This window comes from Triturus cristatus, chromosome 12 (genome assembly GCF_964204655.1).
Source record: "Triturus cristatus chromosome 12, aTriCri1.1, whole genome shotgun sequence".
Taxonomy (NCBI): Eukaryota; Metazoa; Chordata; class Amphibia; order Caudata; family Salamandridae; genus Triturus; species Triturus cristatus.
This window is the reverse complement of record NC_140595.1, coordinates 864,034,385-864,049,571: the sequence shown is the minus strand read 5'-3', so window position 1 is coordinate 864,049,571 and position 15,187 is coordinate 864,034,385. Positions and strand designations below refer to the sequence as shown.

At 41.7% G+C, this 15,187-nt stretch overlaps 1 protein-coding gene across 3 annotated transcripts in view; it reads right to left on the bottom strand.

Annotated features, from left to right (window-relative positions):
- LOC146783136 (hydroperoxide isomerase ALOXE3-like) overlaps positions 1–15,187 on the bottom strand; it is a 284,932-nt gene that overhangs the window by 152,254 nt on the left and 117,491 nt on the right. For all 3 annotated transcript variants that reach the window (XM_085637853.1, XM_085637851.1, XM_085637852.1), the window contains exons 4-5: positions 3,894–4,016; positions 2,305–2,408 (exon numbers count right to left, since the gene is read on the bottom strand). In XM_085637853.1, the coding sequence (XP_085493979.1) occupies positions 2,305–2,408; positions 3,894–4,016 (227 nt within the window). The remainder of the gene's footprint in view (positions 1–2,304; positions 2,409–3,893; positions 4,017–15,187) is intronic.

The window sequence follows — 15,187 nt, the reverse complement described above, 5'->3', positions numbered from 1 at the left end:
TTGTGTTGTGAGATAGAGGTATTACTATCAATTTATTAAGATGAAATACAATATTTTGATTTATATTTAGCAAGCATGCTAAATGATCTGAATTGAAAATTTGTTTACATGGTGATTTCTATGCATTAGGAAAGATTTTTCTAATCTAATTTTGATATCAAGACTAGAAAGTCTCAAGAGTGTGCTAAGAAAGATGAAAAACAACTTTAAACGAGGTAGCATGGAGCAGGACTCTCAGCTGGTTAAAATACAATTACTCTAAGCTAACTACTATAACATAGCATTGATACACTGACATTTATTTTCATGCAACCCACCTCCTCTGTACCTCTCCTCTCCTCCTCTGTACCTCTCATTAATCATTACCTCTCATGATTATTGATACTAAGTTATCTTTTGAAGGACAAATAAATCATATCACTTCTTCGTGTATCCTCATTTTGAAAACCTTAAGGAAAGTATTACCTTTCATACCACCTAGCTTGCAAAAAAGGGTTGTCACGACTCTCATATCGTCCAAAATAGACTATGGCAATGCACTATTTTATCAACATTCAAAAACGTTTTCTACATAAGCTACAAACACTACAGAATTCCACAGCTAGACTACTGCTGGGCATTCCAAAACATACATCTGTTTCTCAAGCACTCAAAGTGTTTTAAAACGACATTGTTAAAAATATTTATTTATAGAAATGTATAGTCATGTAATGGATGTTGGAATTAAACCTTAACCATAGTATAACATTATGCATATGTAGTGGACTATAGGCAGATGTTTCTGTGGATGGATCTATACATTGAAAGTTTTCAAAGAGATTAAAATGACTCCTTGATAATGGTGATGAATGTTGAAAGCGATAGTGACAAGCACACTATGGAAAAATATAAGAGCACTGGGCTGGGAAGTGAATTTTTTCTGATCTGACACCCTGGAACTTGTATTGGAGTCTGACTGTGCTAAATAATGGAATGTGTACATTATAGTAAACATCAAAACAAGGGAATATGCCCTGAAAAAATGTTCCATGTCCATCAATGTTTGTGTGGTGGTCCACAAAGTAAAGGAAGATGGTTTAGAAAGGATTGGCTTTGTTAAAATTTCTAAAGTTAGGAAACTCTGCCTCCTGGGGGGATGAAATGAAAATAAAATTTATAATGCACGACAATCACCAGGGGTATCCAGGCCCTAAGCGGATACTGACAGGCTAAGAAAATCCAGAAAAAAGCAGTCCTCTTCTCCTGCTCTCCTCTAATCCGAGCATGCACTGGGAAACAGGCTCTGCACCCAATCCTGGTGCTGCTCTCATGCTTTGAGAGCAGCACCAGCATTTGTCTGAGCAGCGTAGTTCACCACTCAGACAGTGCCTAGGCGCCTGTGACGTTTCTCCCACCCGGCTGTGTAGATGTCTGTTTGGCCGGCCGAAGATGGCCGGCCAAACCGACATGCGTACTCACACTGCATCTACCACCCCACTCTGCTGTGTCAGACCCCACCCCACACTGCTGGCGTCGGCTCAGTCAGTCAGCAGTCATTTGCAAGACCGCTGACTGGCTGACCAGTGGGGCGACGCTCCTCTGCCTTTATGGTTCAAGTCCCTGTGTCTGCTCAATATACTGTGATTCTGGGAAAATCATTTAAATTCCCTAAGCCTAATAAACTAAATCTGATGTATCTGGTGCTCGTCTAAAGCAGTCCATTGCCTCTGGGCCACTTATATGCTATATAAACTGCAAATAAATGATTATACTTCACACAAGCACACACAAACAGTGATGCTTCTTGCTGCCCTGTACTCATACAACCTCTAAGGCTATTTCTGAGGTTAGGAGATACTGTAGGCCTGCTGTTCAGCCCGAGCAAGGTACTCCAATTTTAATCATGGTTGTTTTCAGTTCCAGTGAGATGAAGCACTGTGTGTTAAAATCTGCATATGTAATGGGTTCCTCAGGTGTATAAATCACTGTGGTTAACCAGATTAAACAGTGATGTGCCTAAGGGTATCAAAGGCCAAGCTCACTCATTACTCAGCTATCAACAGTCAAACACTCAAGTATCCTACGAGCAGGAAAAGGAGGCACCAAAGTCAGATTTCAAATAGATAACAAGCCCGCCAGCCAGATAAATATTCATAAATCCTCTTGTTTATAATGAAAAACACACCCGGGTGTTACATCGTTGGTAATCCTTAAATTCTAATTGAATTGTAAATGTCGGAATGCCTGCAAGCCTTAGAAATTAGATTGCTTAAAGTGAGCTAGACACACAATGTACACACTGCCTATTGAAAGGAAATTTCCTACCTGAAGTAGCAGTTTTATGAGTCCAAAAAACCCTCTTGAGGTCTTGAAGTGATTTCCAGGATTCCTGACGTCCAAAAAATCCTTTCAGTTTGGTTTCCAGCGTTCTAGGAGAATGAGAGAAGATGGCTTTACTAAGAACCATCAGATCACAATAAGTCTAATGCATAATAGAATGTTTATTTGAACATGGTATTTTGTCGTGTTTCAAAAGATAGTTTATGCCAAACATGAATACTGTGGCTATTTTGAACATTTGAGGATTGTGACAGCTGTCCAGCTTCGAGATCGATCGCTCTAGTGGTTAGTCTACATCCTCTTTTATGCTACCATACAGGAGAAATAATAATATATAAAATATGTCTGTTCTACAGTGAGGAAAGAGTAAGATGGAAACATTATCCAATGTGAGACTATTTTTAAGACAAAGGGGCATATTATCAAGAACAGCCCTAGAGAATTCCAATAGAAGCCCATGTTCTGGTGTGAACCTGGGCTTCTATTGGAATTCTCAAGGCAATATTATCCAGCCCATTATCGCCGTTTTAGCGGCAGCTTTTTACTGCCGCTAAAGCGGCGATAATTTTAACGCCGTTCTTGATAATATGCTCCAAAGTGTCATCACAAAAACTGTTGGGTTAGGGCAGTGGGTTAGAGGAGGACTCAGAAGTAGCAAACTATTTTTTCAATGAAATAATTACTGATTGCATGGAACCAGTGGACATAACTACAGTTCAGTTCAATGAAAACATGAGCCACAAACAACTGAGTTAGTGCTAAGAAAGAAAGACAAAGTCTGCCAAATAAATCAGGCCTGTGTCCTTAAGAGTCAAAACTGATATAGGAATAGGAGATGGCCATGGTGGTGTTTTTACGTTGGTTGTTATGCCAAACTGTTGGCAAGAAAAGTAGGTCAACTTGTAGTGTTTGCCAAGTTCTGTTGCCTGAATCTGACTACCTTTGATAATGGGTGCTTGCAATCCTCTAATCACTCACTAGCTGTGTGTCTGTGAGCATTGCTGTGTACCACCCACGTTTTGGCTGATGGGCAGTAATCTCAGGTATGACTTTAAGAATAGCAGAGGAAGATTTCAAGATTCATTTGGAGTATATAGAGTTAAATTACTTGATTTAACACCATCATCTCTCAGGTAATTCAGTCAATTCAGGGAGACAGTGAGCATGCAGATACAATGCTTATAAATAACATGCACACGCCATTACTATGAACGCTTGGATGGCGAATGCTAAAGGGCAAATAAGACCGAATGTTCTTTCACTCACTCTTCATTCCATATGGAGTGGGTGCAAGACATGGTTTATCTTAAAATATGTGTAACAAAATTTCTGTCCATTCGTACTATGGTTGTTAAGCAGGAACCATGCTTTGTGAACAATGTACAATCCACGGTACCAGCTACAGTAAAAGATCTTGAAATTCTGAAGAAAAACCTTACTTGAGTCATGCATGATTTTAATTGCAAGAGTCAACTCTTACTGACTTATTAAGAGTCCAATTGCTATAGAGAGTATGGCTCCCTTTCAAGCAACAGCGTATATTTGTTTTGAATGCCATGACACTCAATACTTACGACGTTTTCTGCGTGAGGGCAAAATTCAATGATTTGGTAACGGAGTATTTAACGTTCAAGTCTAGTTCCTTGACGGTATCCACATCAATGCATCTTGGAAAGGCATTGTGGTACACTTTCCACCTAGCAGAGGTAGAAGGATAGAGAAAAGATAGGAGAAAAGTGTCAATGAATACTTCAGTTGGGGAAAGTGTTCTAGAACCCTGCCTTATAGGCATAGCAAAATAGCTGCCATTATTTGTCACAATTATTTATTCCATGAACAATCATAAATAACCAAGACATTAAAAGAAAGTATCTGTGTGACAGTGAAGAGTATGAGCAGATGGAGAGATGTTGTTTGGCACAAGGAATTGGGCTGTTGGTTGACTGGGGTGTGAGCCTTGGTCAAACAGCAAACATAATCCTTGTCATGGTGAGGCACAAGCTAACCCTAAATTAACCTGTGCTCAACCCCCGGGTAGCTTGGTGCCCAGCAGTCAGGCTTCACTCAGAAGCAATATGTAGATTATTTGTGCAACACTTAAAACAGTAATTAAGTGAAAAATACCACACAAAAAGGATCTCACACCAAGTTGGAATAAGAGTCTAATAAATAAACAAGACCAGAAATGACAGAAATCCAAGGAGTATAACAGGAGATATGCAACGTAATTGTTTTTTAGTGAAAATAGAGCCAAAAAGGATAAAGCAGCCAACTGTGGTTATCTGGTTGCACCAACAGGGCTTTGCATCTGTTTCAATAGAGCTGGCAGCTGTGTGGCGAGGCTTTGAGGGGCTTCACATCTATCCCAGTGGGTACCACAGCTGGACTTTGCAGGAGTACCTGCAGGCCCATTTACAAGGGTCCACGGCTGGTGTGGCACCACTTGGGAGAGCAAGACTCAGATAGAAGAGCACAGGTGCTGGGTTTAATGTTGTTGGAAGCCTGATGTGTCACTGAGGCTTCTGATCAGTAAGCCAGACAACTAGCCCTTGGAGTCACTCTGGGTTCAAGAGATGCAAGTCATGACCTCACCCAAGCAAGAGAACAGCAGGTCACCAGTCCTCCCGAGGAGCAGTTCACCAGAGTGGCAGTCCTTCCTGGCAGAGTATCCACAGGTTCAAAGGTGTACTGAAGAGGTGAAGTCTGAGACCCAATATTTATACCTGGTGCCATTCCTTTGGAACTGGCGGGGGCAAACTTCTAGAAACTCCATTTGAGGCCCCAGGCATCTTGCATTTCCTGCCTTGGTTTCAGATAGACTGCAGGGGGTATGCAGCCCTTTGTGTGGCAGAAGGACACACCTATTCAAATGTAAGTTGGGCTGTGCCCAGCTCCTCTCTCCCATACTGCCAGTGATGGCCCATCCAGGCACACCTATGCTTTCTATTGTGAGTGACTGTCTAGAAGGAAGATTCAAAGTCCAACTGCAAACTACGCCCAGCCATGTGACCTAGAGACAGGATGCAGGCACTAAATGGCTGAGGCAGGAAAATGCCAAATTTCCAAAAGCTTATCACTTGGACTACAGGAGACGATGCATGCATTGATTGACCCTGCTAGACTTGATTTATATGCTGACTACTTAACCAGTAACGTTTAGACTCGTACAAATTCTTTGTGATTGCTGACTATAAGTACTGTCTATTTTTCTTGTGAATTCTTATGGGGTCTTCGTTATCCTTTAATTTGATTGTACTGCGAATGACCTTGAGGACTCTGGTCATTGAGACCAAAACATCAATTCCAAGTCCTACTCTATCCTATGACAACGTCTGGATCCACATCATCACATTGATTCATTGTGTATGAAGGACTGAGAATAATTTGTGTGTACTTTGTAGACATTCATCTTTGATGTGTGTAATCTATCAATTGTGTTTTGCAATATTAATGTTAATATAGAACCTTACAATCTGTACCCTTAAGAAATTTCATCCCTTGAATACAATATTTTTTTTTAGATCATTATTTTTATAAATATAATCAATTTATGTTTGATTTGTTACTTTGACCTGGTGGGACAGATAATTGAAAATAGGACATAGATAATATTAAAACTGAATCCCATATTTGCCCGTTACACTACAAAATAGTTCATGCCCATTGCATGCAAGGGTTTTTTTGGGTTGCCCTTCTTTTTACAATTACTTTCTCAAAGTGGATTTTCAAAGTTGTAATTTAAAATCCGAATTCACCATAAGCTAGGATTTTTAAGTACAATAAAAAAAAAAAAACAAGTACTAGTTACCTGCTCCCATTCGGAAATTACAGCTTATTAAATGTAAGTAGGTAACTCCAATCTTATCCTATGGAAGAGTTAGGTCTTGCGGTAGAGAAAAATGAATGGAAGGGTTTTTCACTAGCAGGACATGTAAAGGTAAAAAGTAAATGTACCATTTTTTAAATACACTGCACCCTGACCTCTGGAATGTCCCGGGCCTAACCTAGGGGTGACATACGTATTAAAAGGGAAAGTTTTGGACTGGCAAAAGGTTCATTTTGCCAGGTTGAAATGGCTGTTTAAAACTACACACACAGGCTGCAATGGTAGGCAAGAGACATGTTTAAAGGGCTACTGAAGTAGGTGGCACAATCAGTGCTGCCGGCCTACTAGTAGCATTTAATGTACAGGCCTTGGGCACATGTAGTGCCCCTTTACTAGGGACTTACAAGTAAATTAAATATGCCATTTGGCTATAAGCTAATCTTACCATGTTTTAAGGAGAGAGCATCAGCAATTCAGCACTGGTTAGCAGTGGTAAAGTGTGCAGAGTCTTAAGTTCAGCAAAAACCAATTCAGCAAAAACAGGAGGTCTGAAGGCAGAAAGTTGTGGGGTAATCACACCAAGGATGCTAGGTCAAATGTGGATGTCTTTCTTGTCCAACTTAGATCCCTAGGTTTTGAACTTGCAGCCTAAAAAACTTGCAAGCATTGCCTCCTCTTTCTTGTTAAAGGTTGCTTTATAATCAACAAAGTATGTCTTCTTTCTTTGTTCACTTCTGGACTTTAAGCTCCTCTTCATAAAGTAGAACCATTATGGCTTGCCTTACAAAAAAAACCTTCATGGTTTTTATCTGTCCTTTATTAGAGATCCTAAATGGGTGATCAGCAATGATTCAGCTTATGTTGCTGGTCCACTACTTCACCACAGTTGCTTATACTGGGTGGAGTTTTGAGTAATGTATCACTGTATTTGATCTACAAGTGGTTACTGCTGTAGATCAATATATGCCTTCAAGCCCATCTTGGAAGAGGGCCCTGTTAAATAGATTGGAGTAGCCTCCTTGATCTCTGCAAATAAAGAATCCTTTTCCTGTGGAAGCTAGCTCCAAAGGCTGAAGCACACCCAATTTTGCTTGTGTAACAGGCTTGACATTGTTGTTTTCGGGGGTGTAATGTAGCATATGTGCAGAGGTAGTCTCATTTTGTAGGAGCTCATGAGATATGTTGCAGCAGTGAGTAACACGGCGTGTTCTAATGTAATGTGTGCTGTATGGTGATATGGTGATATGGTGTTGCCTAATATGATGTGATGTTGAAGAGTGGTATGGTATTTATTGGTCATGTATGGTATATGCTAAAATGCATTATGTATTTGTATTGTTGTGAATGGTATGGTATTTTTTGCTTTGATGTAATACAGTTGGTAGTATAAGGTGTGATGGAGCATTTGGTGAGGTAGTCTTGCATGGCGTCTGGTGCTGTGGTTGGATGTGTTGTGGAGTAATTGTATGATGCGCTCAGATACCTTCAGGCACCTGCACTTTACAGGACTCAGTAGCCCAAGAGACCTCGCTTCCAGGTGGGAGGCGGCAACAACCAGAATCGCGCTAAAAAGCGCCGACAATCCTCGCGGCGCAGGATGCGCGCGGGCTGCGCCCGGGCGAAGCCCGGGCCAAGGGCGGGCCCGTCCTTGCCCGTCATCGCCAGTACGAGCCAGGGCAGGGCCAGTCCCTTAACCTCCGCCCTCCTGTGCTAACTCCTGGACTGCACACAAAGGTACTGTGACCATCCTCGTGGCCCCTTATTGTGAGCCTGTAGCCCTTTTTTTTCATTATATTTGATTGTGTACTTCCTTGGTTAGGTTGGACCCTTTCGCTATCTAGCACAACTCGCTTCGCCGTTGTTAACATCTTCGGACCTTCCCCAATATAGGGGTTTATCCGCACAGCTTTAGCTCTGCTTTTGGGGCGAGTTGTTTCTGTGGTAAAGATTTATTGGCATTTGTGCTCCCACAGTGTTGCTTGACTTTTTCATCTGTCCTATGTTTGCGACCTAAACGCTTGTAATGTGGAAAAGAAAACAGACAGCAAACCATTCACCTAAAATACCCAGTAAACACAGGAAGGTCAATATGACCCTATTGAATTATTTAACTGGGGCCGTTGGGGACATCGAAAGACAGATCAACTCAGTGGAAGAGACACTAAATAATGATACAGCAGATCCTTTATTACCCCAACTGAGGAACACGGTTAGTAACAGGTCAAGGGATAAAGGGGCGGGAACGAGTGATTTCCCTGGTACCCCTAATCACGCTCAACAGACTAATGGGTCCATTAAGGTTAATAACGACGCTGTCCTAGCAGGAACAGCAGCTTGCGACCCCCTTGTCTCACCTAACAGCATGGGTACCCCACTTATTTCAAAGCCATCAAATAACACTCCTAATGAGGATGTGATAGTAATCCACCCGCACCCCATTTCTACCCCTACACAAACTAGGATTCAACCAAAAAAGTGCCAGGGGAAACAAAAAAATGTTAAATATAATGCACAAAAATACTTAGGCATACCAAGTGCAATGAAGGGGAAAAAGACTTGCAGCGATTCTACATGTGAATCGGCCAATCTAATCATAATCATTAAAGATTTAAAGGAATTTGTGACAAAATCACTAAACACTTTTTCAACTAGGATAGAGAAAATGGAAAAATGCTTGGATAAATTGCTCGCGGCCCAACCCTCTACTGTCCTAGGGGCTGGTACGGCGCCCCAGAGGCCAACAGGTGGTTACGATCGAGTAGAGAGGGAGGGCTCGAGCGGAACTGTCGTGTGCGGCCCGATACGGGCGCACTAGCAGCTTTGGGGCAACATGGTCATCCAGACACGTCTAATCACGGCTCCACGACTACTACTATCAGCCCCTTAGTAAATGGCAAACCTTCCAGGCATAAGGAGACGGGTAGGGCAGGCTATAAACCCCTTGATAGACGGACGGGGGGAGAAGATATCAATAAGATGGCGATTAATAGAGCCCAAACACTTAACCTCCCTCCGGCTGCAACATCATATACTATCATCCTAGCCAATGTACCCAAACTGGATCCGGCAGCTAACGAAACCTGGCCTGCCTTGAGAAATAAAACCCTAAATTGGTTGGGAAACAGGACTGGTTTAACAAATGCACTCTTCGGGGAATTTAAAATAGTGAGGAGAGTGGACTGGGTTGGAACTAACAGCAAACCTTATAAAGGAGACTGTATAGTATTATCGTTAGGTTCACCAGCTCTTGTTAATGAAATCTTGTCAAGATTCCAACATCTGAACCTTACTAACACTAGTTTCCAAGTCCGCCAGTTGGACTATTTTTACCGCTTGCCATTTAAAAATCCTGTTGAAAACCAAGGCTTGCACTGTTGGAATAAGGAGGGCCCTTACCACAATTTAGTTGTCTCAAATAGATTCACCCCTTTATATACCCTAGACGAGAATGAATGACCACCAACTAAAAGTTTACAACCCCTGAGGGTGCCTTCCCCTCCTACTAGCATAATATGGGGTGCACCAACTTCACTGGACCAGTCTGTGCCGGAACAAGTGGACGATGGAGGCAGCACCCAAGCTAGTAAAAATATCACTTTGGGGACTACTGTGGATTTTATTGACCATCATGCTGGGATTTGTAGCATTTGCTTTTGGAATGTGGCAGGCCTAAAGCAAAAAGTGAATGATCCCGCCTGGCTGGACTTTGTTAGTAATTTTAATATCTTATGCCTACAAGAGACCTGGGTAATCGACGGATTCCACATTAATGGCTTGAAAACATACCACACTCCTGCTATTCGATCACCTTTTGGCAGACCAAAAGGGGGGCTTTGTGTATATGTGTCTAACATGTTGGGGGTACGTAATTTAGAGATGGTGTGTGCAGAAATTTTTTAGCAAATCGTCTTAATTCATATGGATCTGTTTACTGTTTTGGTTCTGATTAATTTGTATAATAATGTGGAAAAGGATCAGTTGTATTAGAAAAGCTTAGTAGGGATATTAATAACCTAAAATTAAGAGGTGACATAACTTTAATCCCCATTTGGGGTGGTGACTTCAATACTAGCTTGTGCCCACTTATAGATGCGGGCAAATGCGGCCTAACTCTGAATAAGAATGATCCTCCAGTTCACTTTCAGCACACAGCCAAAGGTGAGCTCTTAAATGAGCTCATGTTTAAATACGACTTTGGCTTCTCTAACTGCTTATGCACGCCTAAGGTGGATTTTGGCCATACATTTATTGGTAGAGGTGCCAAATCAATCATTGGTTTTATTCTTATCCCCAATCATCACGCTAATTATGTGAAAGGTTACAAAATTCACCAAAATACCATGAGTGATCACTTGGCCATCAGTGTGAACATAGCCGTCGCTAATAGCGCGTCTCGAAAATTATGTACCAGTATGGCATGGTTGCAGAATATTGAGTTGGGCAGGAAGAATGGCTATGCCATACGCTGGGTTAGTCGGGACCCTGCAGAGCTCAATAATGAAATAGTTTCCAAGGCAATAGATCCAATTACAACATGTCTAAGTGATAACCCGTCGCATGATGATGTTTTAAAAGCTTTTGACTGTATCACCGAGGCTGTGAAAAGCACATTGTCCAGGGAATGCAGAGGTACAGGTAATCCTAGGAAGGGATGGTTCGACCAGGATTGCACCAGATGTTATTCAAATCTGAAGAATGCTCTGCATAGACCCGAAAGAGACAGCAGTGAGATTAGGGCCTGCAGGAAATTGTATAATGCCGCAAGAAAATCCAGGGTGAACAAATTGAAAGACAATGCTTGGAGAAATCTTTGCGAGGCCGCCGAGAGTAAAGACAGCTCCAAATTTTGGTCGGCTGTGAACACCCCATTTTTAGTTAATAACCTGGAAGAACCAACTATGGAGGTGGCAATCGACGAGAGAACCTGGCTAGATTTTTTCTCCAATGTGTATTCAATAGAGGGTGATGGGGTGCCCACTGACGAGGAACAAGATACTGCTAGAGGGAAACAGAAATTCAGGCCTGTCAACCTTCATATTTCACTTCAGGACGTCAACGCGGCAGTGAAGGCCAGTAGTGGAGGCAAGGCCGCGGGCCCAGATGGGATACCTATAGACCTCTAAAAATCAAACCTCGAGGTGTGGGGTCCCATCCTGACAAGGGTCCTACAAGCCTGTTGCGAAAAAGGCTTTATTGAGACTTGGTCAGAATCGATCATAGTTCCCATTTTTAAAAAGGGTGAGCGAGGGAACCCCGCCTGCTACCGTCCAATATCCCTGCTGGACTCCCTTATGAAGATCGCCGTTAGAATTGTCCTAGATCATTTACAAGCATGGGCAGAAGAAAACGACATTTTAAGCAATGTGCAATATGGTTTTAGAGCTGGGTTAGGTACTAATGAGCAGATCCTGAATCTTAGTATATTAATTGGTAAATATACACAGGCAAAGACAGGGAAACTTTACCTGGCTTTTGTCGACCTCACAGCCGCTTTCGACTGTGTAATACATGATAAGCTGTGGGAAGTCCTTAATGCGTTAAAAGTCGACCCTGTGATAATACTTTTCTTGAGACAGCTGTATTCTGGCGCAAGGGCAAAAGTCCGTTATGGACTGAAGGGCAAGTGTTCTGCATTTTTTAAGGTGGAGAGGGGCGTCAGGCAAGGTTGCGTTTTGGCACCTCTCCTGTTCTCACTCTATACGAACGCCCTGGAACAGGAGTTGGTGTCACACACCAGGGATCCCCCGAGGGTACACGCACGCCCGATAGCCTCCCTCCTTTACGCCGATGATGCGGTGCTCATGGCTCGTACACAAGTTGGCCTCCAAAGGGCTCTTTCTTTTTATACGAGTTTTATGGATAGGCTGGGCCTGAGGTTAAATGCTAAGAAAAGTTTTGTCATGGCCTGCGGGGGGACCACTAATAAAGCCAGAAGCTATCAGGCGGGTGGAGATAGGGTGGAAAGTATTGACCGGTTCAGCTATCTGGGCGTCCTCTTTAACAGAACCGGCACATGGACCGCAGCAGTCAAGGCCAGAAGCCTACTTTTTATGAAGTCCATTGCTGCTTTAAAAAACTTCTCGAAAAAACTGGGGAAAAGGCCGCCCGTAATATTACTAAAAATTTATCAAGCGAATTGCATCAGCACAGCCATTTACGGGGCGGCCATTTGGGGCTTCCATGATTGTGCTTCGTTACAATACATTGAAAACGGGTTTTTAAGGTATATCCTGGGGGTTCCAGCTAGCACTTCAGTTTTTAACTGCCACAGCGAGCTCGGAGTCGTCTATATCTCTGACTTAATTAAAATCCAACCAATCTTGTTATGGCACAGAATTTGGACTTCAGTTAGCACTGGCTTAAATAGGGACATTATTATGGACGCCATGAGTTTGGATAATGTGGACAAAATACCCTGGCTCAAATATGTCAAAAAGTTCATGCATGATATTGGCCGCCCAGACTTTTATTTTTTAATATGAATTCTTTTAATCGAAAAGACCTCAAAAAAACTTGCATGACTCACTTAGAAGAAGTCAGGCTAGCCCAAGAATTGAATAAAATCACGGTGATTAATCACCAAATTATTACTGTAACATGCGAGATCCAACCATACCTAGCATGGGTTGCACGAGGGTATGACAGATATTTGCTATCCAGATTTAGATTTGGGTCTTTTTATCGCCTAACCACCCACCCTAAAATTAATGATTGGTCGAGGGAACTTTGCTGCTGCCCATGTGACAATATTTCACCACAATCTACTATACATGTCATTTTATTTTGTAAATTTTATATTAATGAAAGGCGTAGATAGTTGATTCCCTTTTTAAAACAAGGTGGATGGAGGCACTGCCGCCCTACACTCATGTATTTACAGAAGCTGGAAAATTGTTATTGCATTGGATCAGTGTTGGGTTTTTTAAAGGGCGTGTTACGAGCTAGAAAATGTGTAAATAATGAAATCTTCAAATTTGACACAGGTTGGAATCAGTCAGGGCGACATTACTCGTTCATGAAACTTTCCCTCTTTTGGATCAGATGTATTTTATGAATATATTTCCATCATCTCTCACACGTTCTGTATTTACAGTATAACGATGTATCTTATATGTAACCAATGCTTCTATTTTTAGCTGTTGTTTTTATTAATATGTTTGCTTTTATGATTTTAATTCTCAAAATCGAATAAAGCTTGGTTTGATTTGATATGATTTGTATGATGTTCTATGTGGAAAGTGGAACAATTTGGCACAGGGCAGAAGCTTGTGGATCTGTCTTTCTTCTGCTCTCTCAGACAAGATGTCAAAGTGAGATTGAAATTACCGGCATCCTCCTAACAGGCTTACAGTCCTACTTGTTATATGCACAGTGAAACAGATGTGTCAGAGATGGCGGTCCAGCCCTCTTCACTTAGTAGGAATGAGAAACAAAATCATTAGCCCTACAAAACCTGTCATAAGGGAGACAGATGGTCACCCTAATACTCAAACATTTAGACCTTCAAAGCTACCAGGCGAAAGTAGCTAAATTAGAATTACCTTCTGGTATATGCATTTGGTATTAACAAATAAACATGCAATGATATGGAAATATTGGCAACATTATATGTTTTATAACATCAATAAATACCCAAAGGTCAGCACATCATAGCACCAATTTAAAGGCTGCTAAGTTGCACTTCAGATTTTAAGTTAACTCACTCAATCTTTCTGAAAGGTCTACATCTACATTCTAATGTAATGTGGTGCAACTATGGATGTTGTGTGTTAAGGCGCTGTACATGAGTGAGAAGATTTTAAAGGCAATGAAATTGCATGGCTTGAAAACGTGTCAAGGAATTGGTGGATCGTAGAGGATGGAGATTTAGAAAAATGTATAGAGCAGTAATCAAATAATTAAAGTCAAAATTGAGAAAGAAAAGAGCAGTGTCAGGAGAGAAAAGTAAATGTACAGATAAAGCAGAAGCAAGAGTGAACCCTTTAAGAGAGGTACAGGGAGGTTCACACATGCACGTTCCGTGGACTGAAGCACACCTTTTCCATCACACAAACCATTATCTGATGTTAAGAGATAGGAGATCTAGACATTCTTTGAGCTAGTGGTTACCATACACTTGTGGTTAGACTGCCAGTTGTCAAATGACCAACTCAAGAGCCTGAAAGAGTGATGCTGTGATTACACATTGAAGACATACATACCATAGAATGAAGTAAACTGGCCCAAAATTTTGAGAATGTAGGAACCAAAGGAATCAATACATACTTTCTTTGAGAGATTGATGCAGGTCTACAGGGAAAATTGTGGGATCGAAGATACGATTGCTGAGAATTTGAACAGTTTTGTCTCAACATTTGTTTATGGTTTGCAACCATAGATTAGCACTGAGACACAAGAAAAGTTGGGGGCATATCAACAAGAACCGGCGATAATTATCGCTGAGCGCACTTAGCGCTCGGATAATTATCGCCGGCTAGCGCCAATTTTTATCGCTGAGATAGCGTGCTATTAGCAACGCTTATCTCATCAACGATAAAAATCCTAGCGCTAACTGGCTAACATATATCCACCTTCCATAGGATATCATGGCTAAGTCAGTCCTGAAGCAGGCGTAAGGAAAGTAGCGATAACAGGGGTTATCGCTACTTTTCCTGACGCTATGCTTCATAGCGTTATGCTTACTGATAGGAGAAATGTCGCTTAGCGACATTTCTCCTGTCATGCCAGGTCAGGAACGCCCACTTTGCATCTCATTAGAGATGCAAAGCTGGGCATTAGGAATCCTGATGCTAAAGCAAGGTTTCACGCGTTAGCGTGACCTTGCTGATTAGGCGATAAAATTATCGCCGCTTTTCGGCCGAAAACGGCCGCAAAAGCGGCGATCATTTTTTATCGCCTGCTTGTTGATATGCCCCTTGATTTGTTGGCCAATAGTCTCTCAATGAGATCCTTCAGTATGGAAAATATTATAGTGATATTCAAGAAACAAAACATAGGAAATCGCAGGTGAAATATATCATAGCACAGACAAAGTTGGCAGAG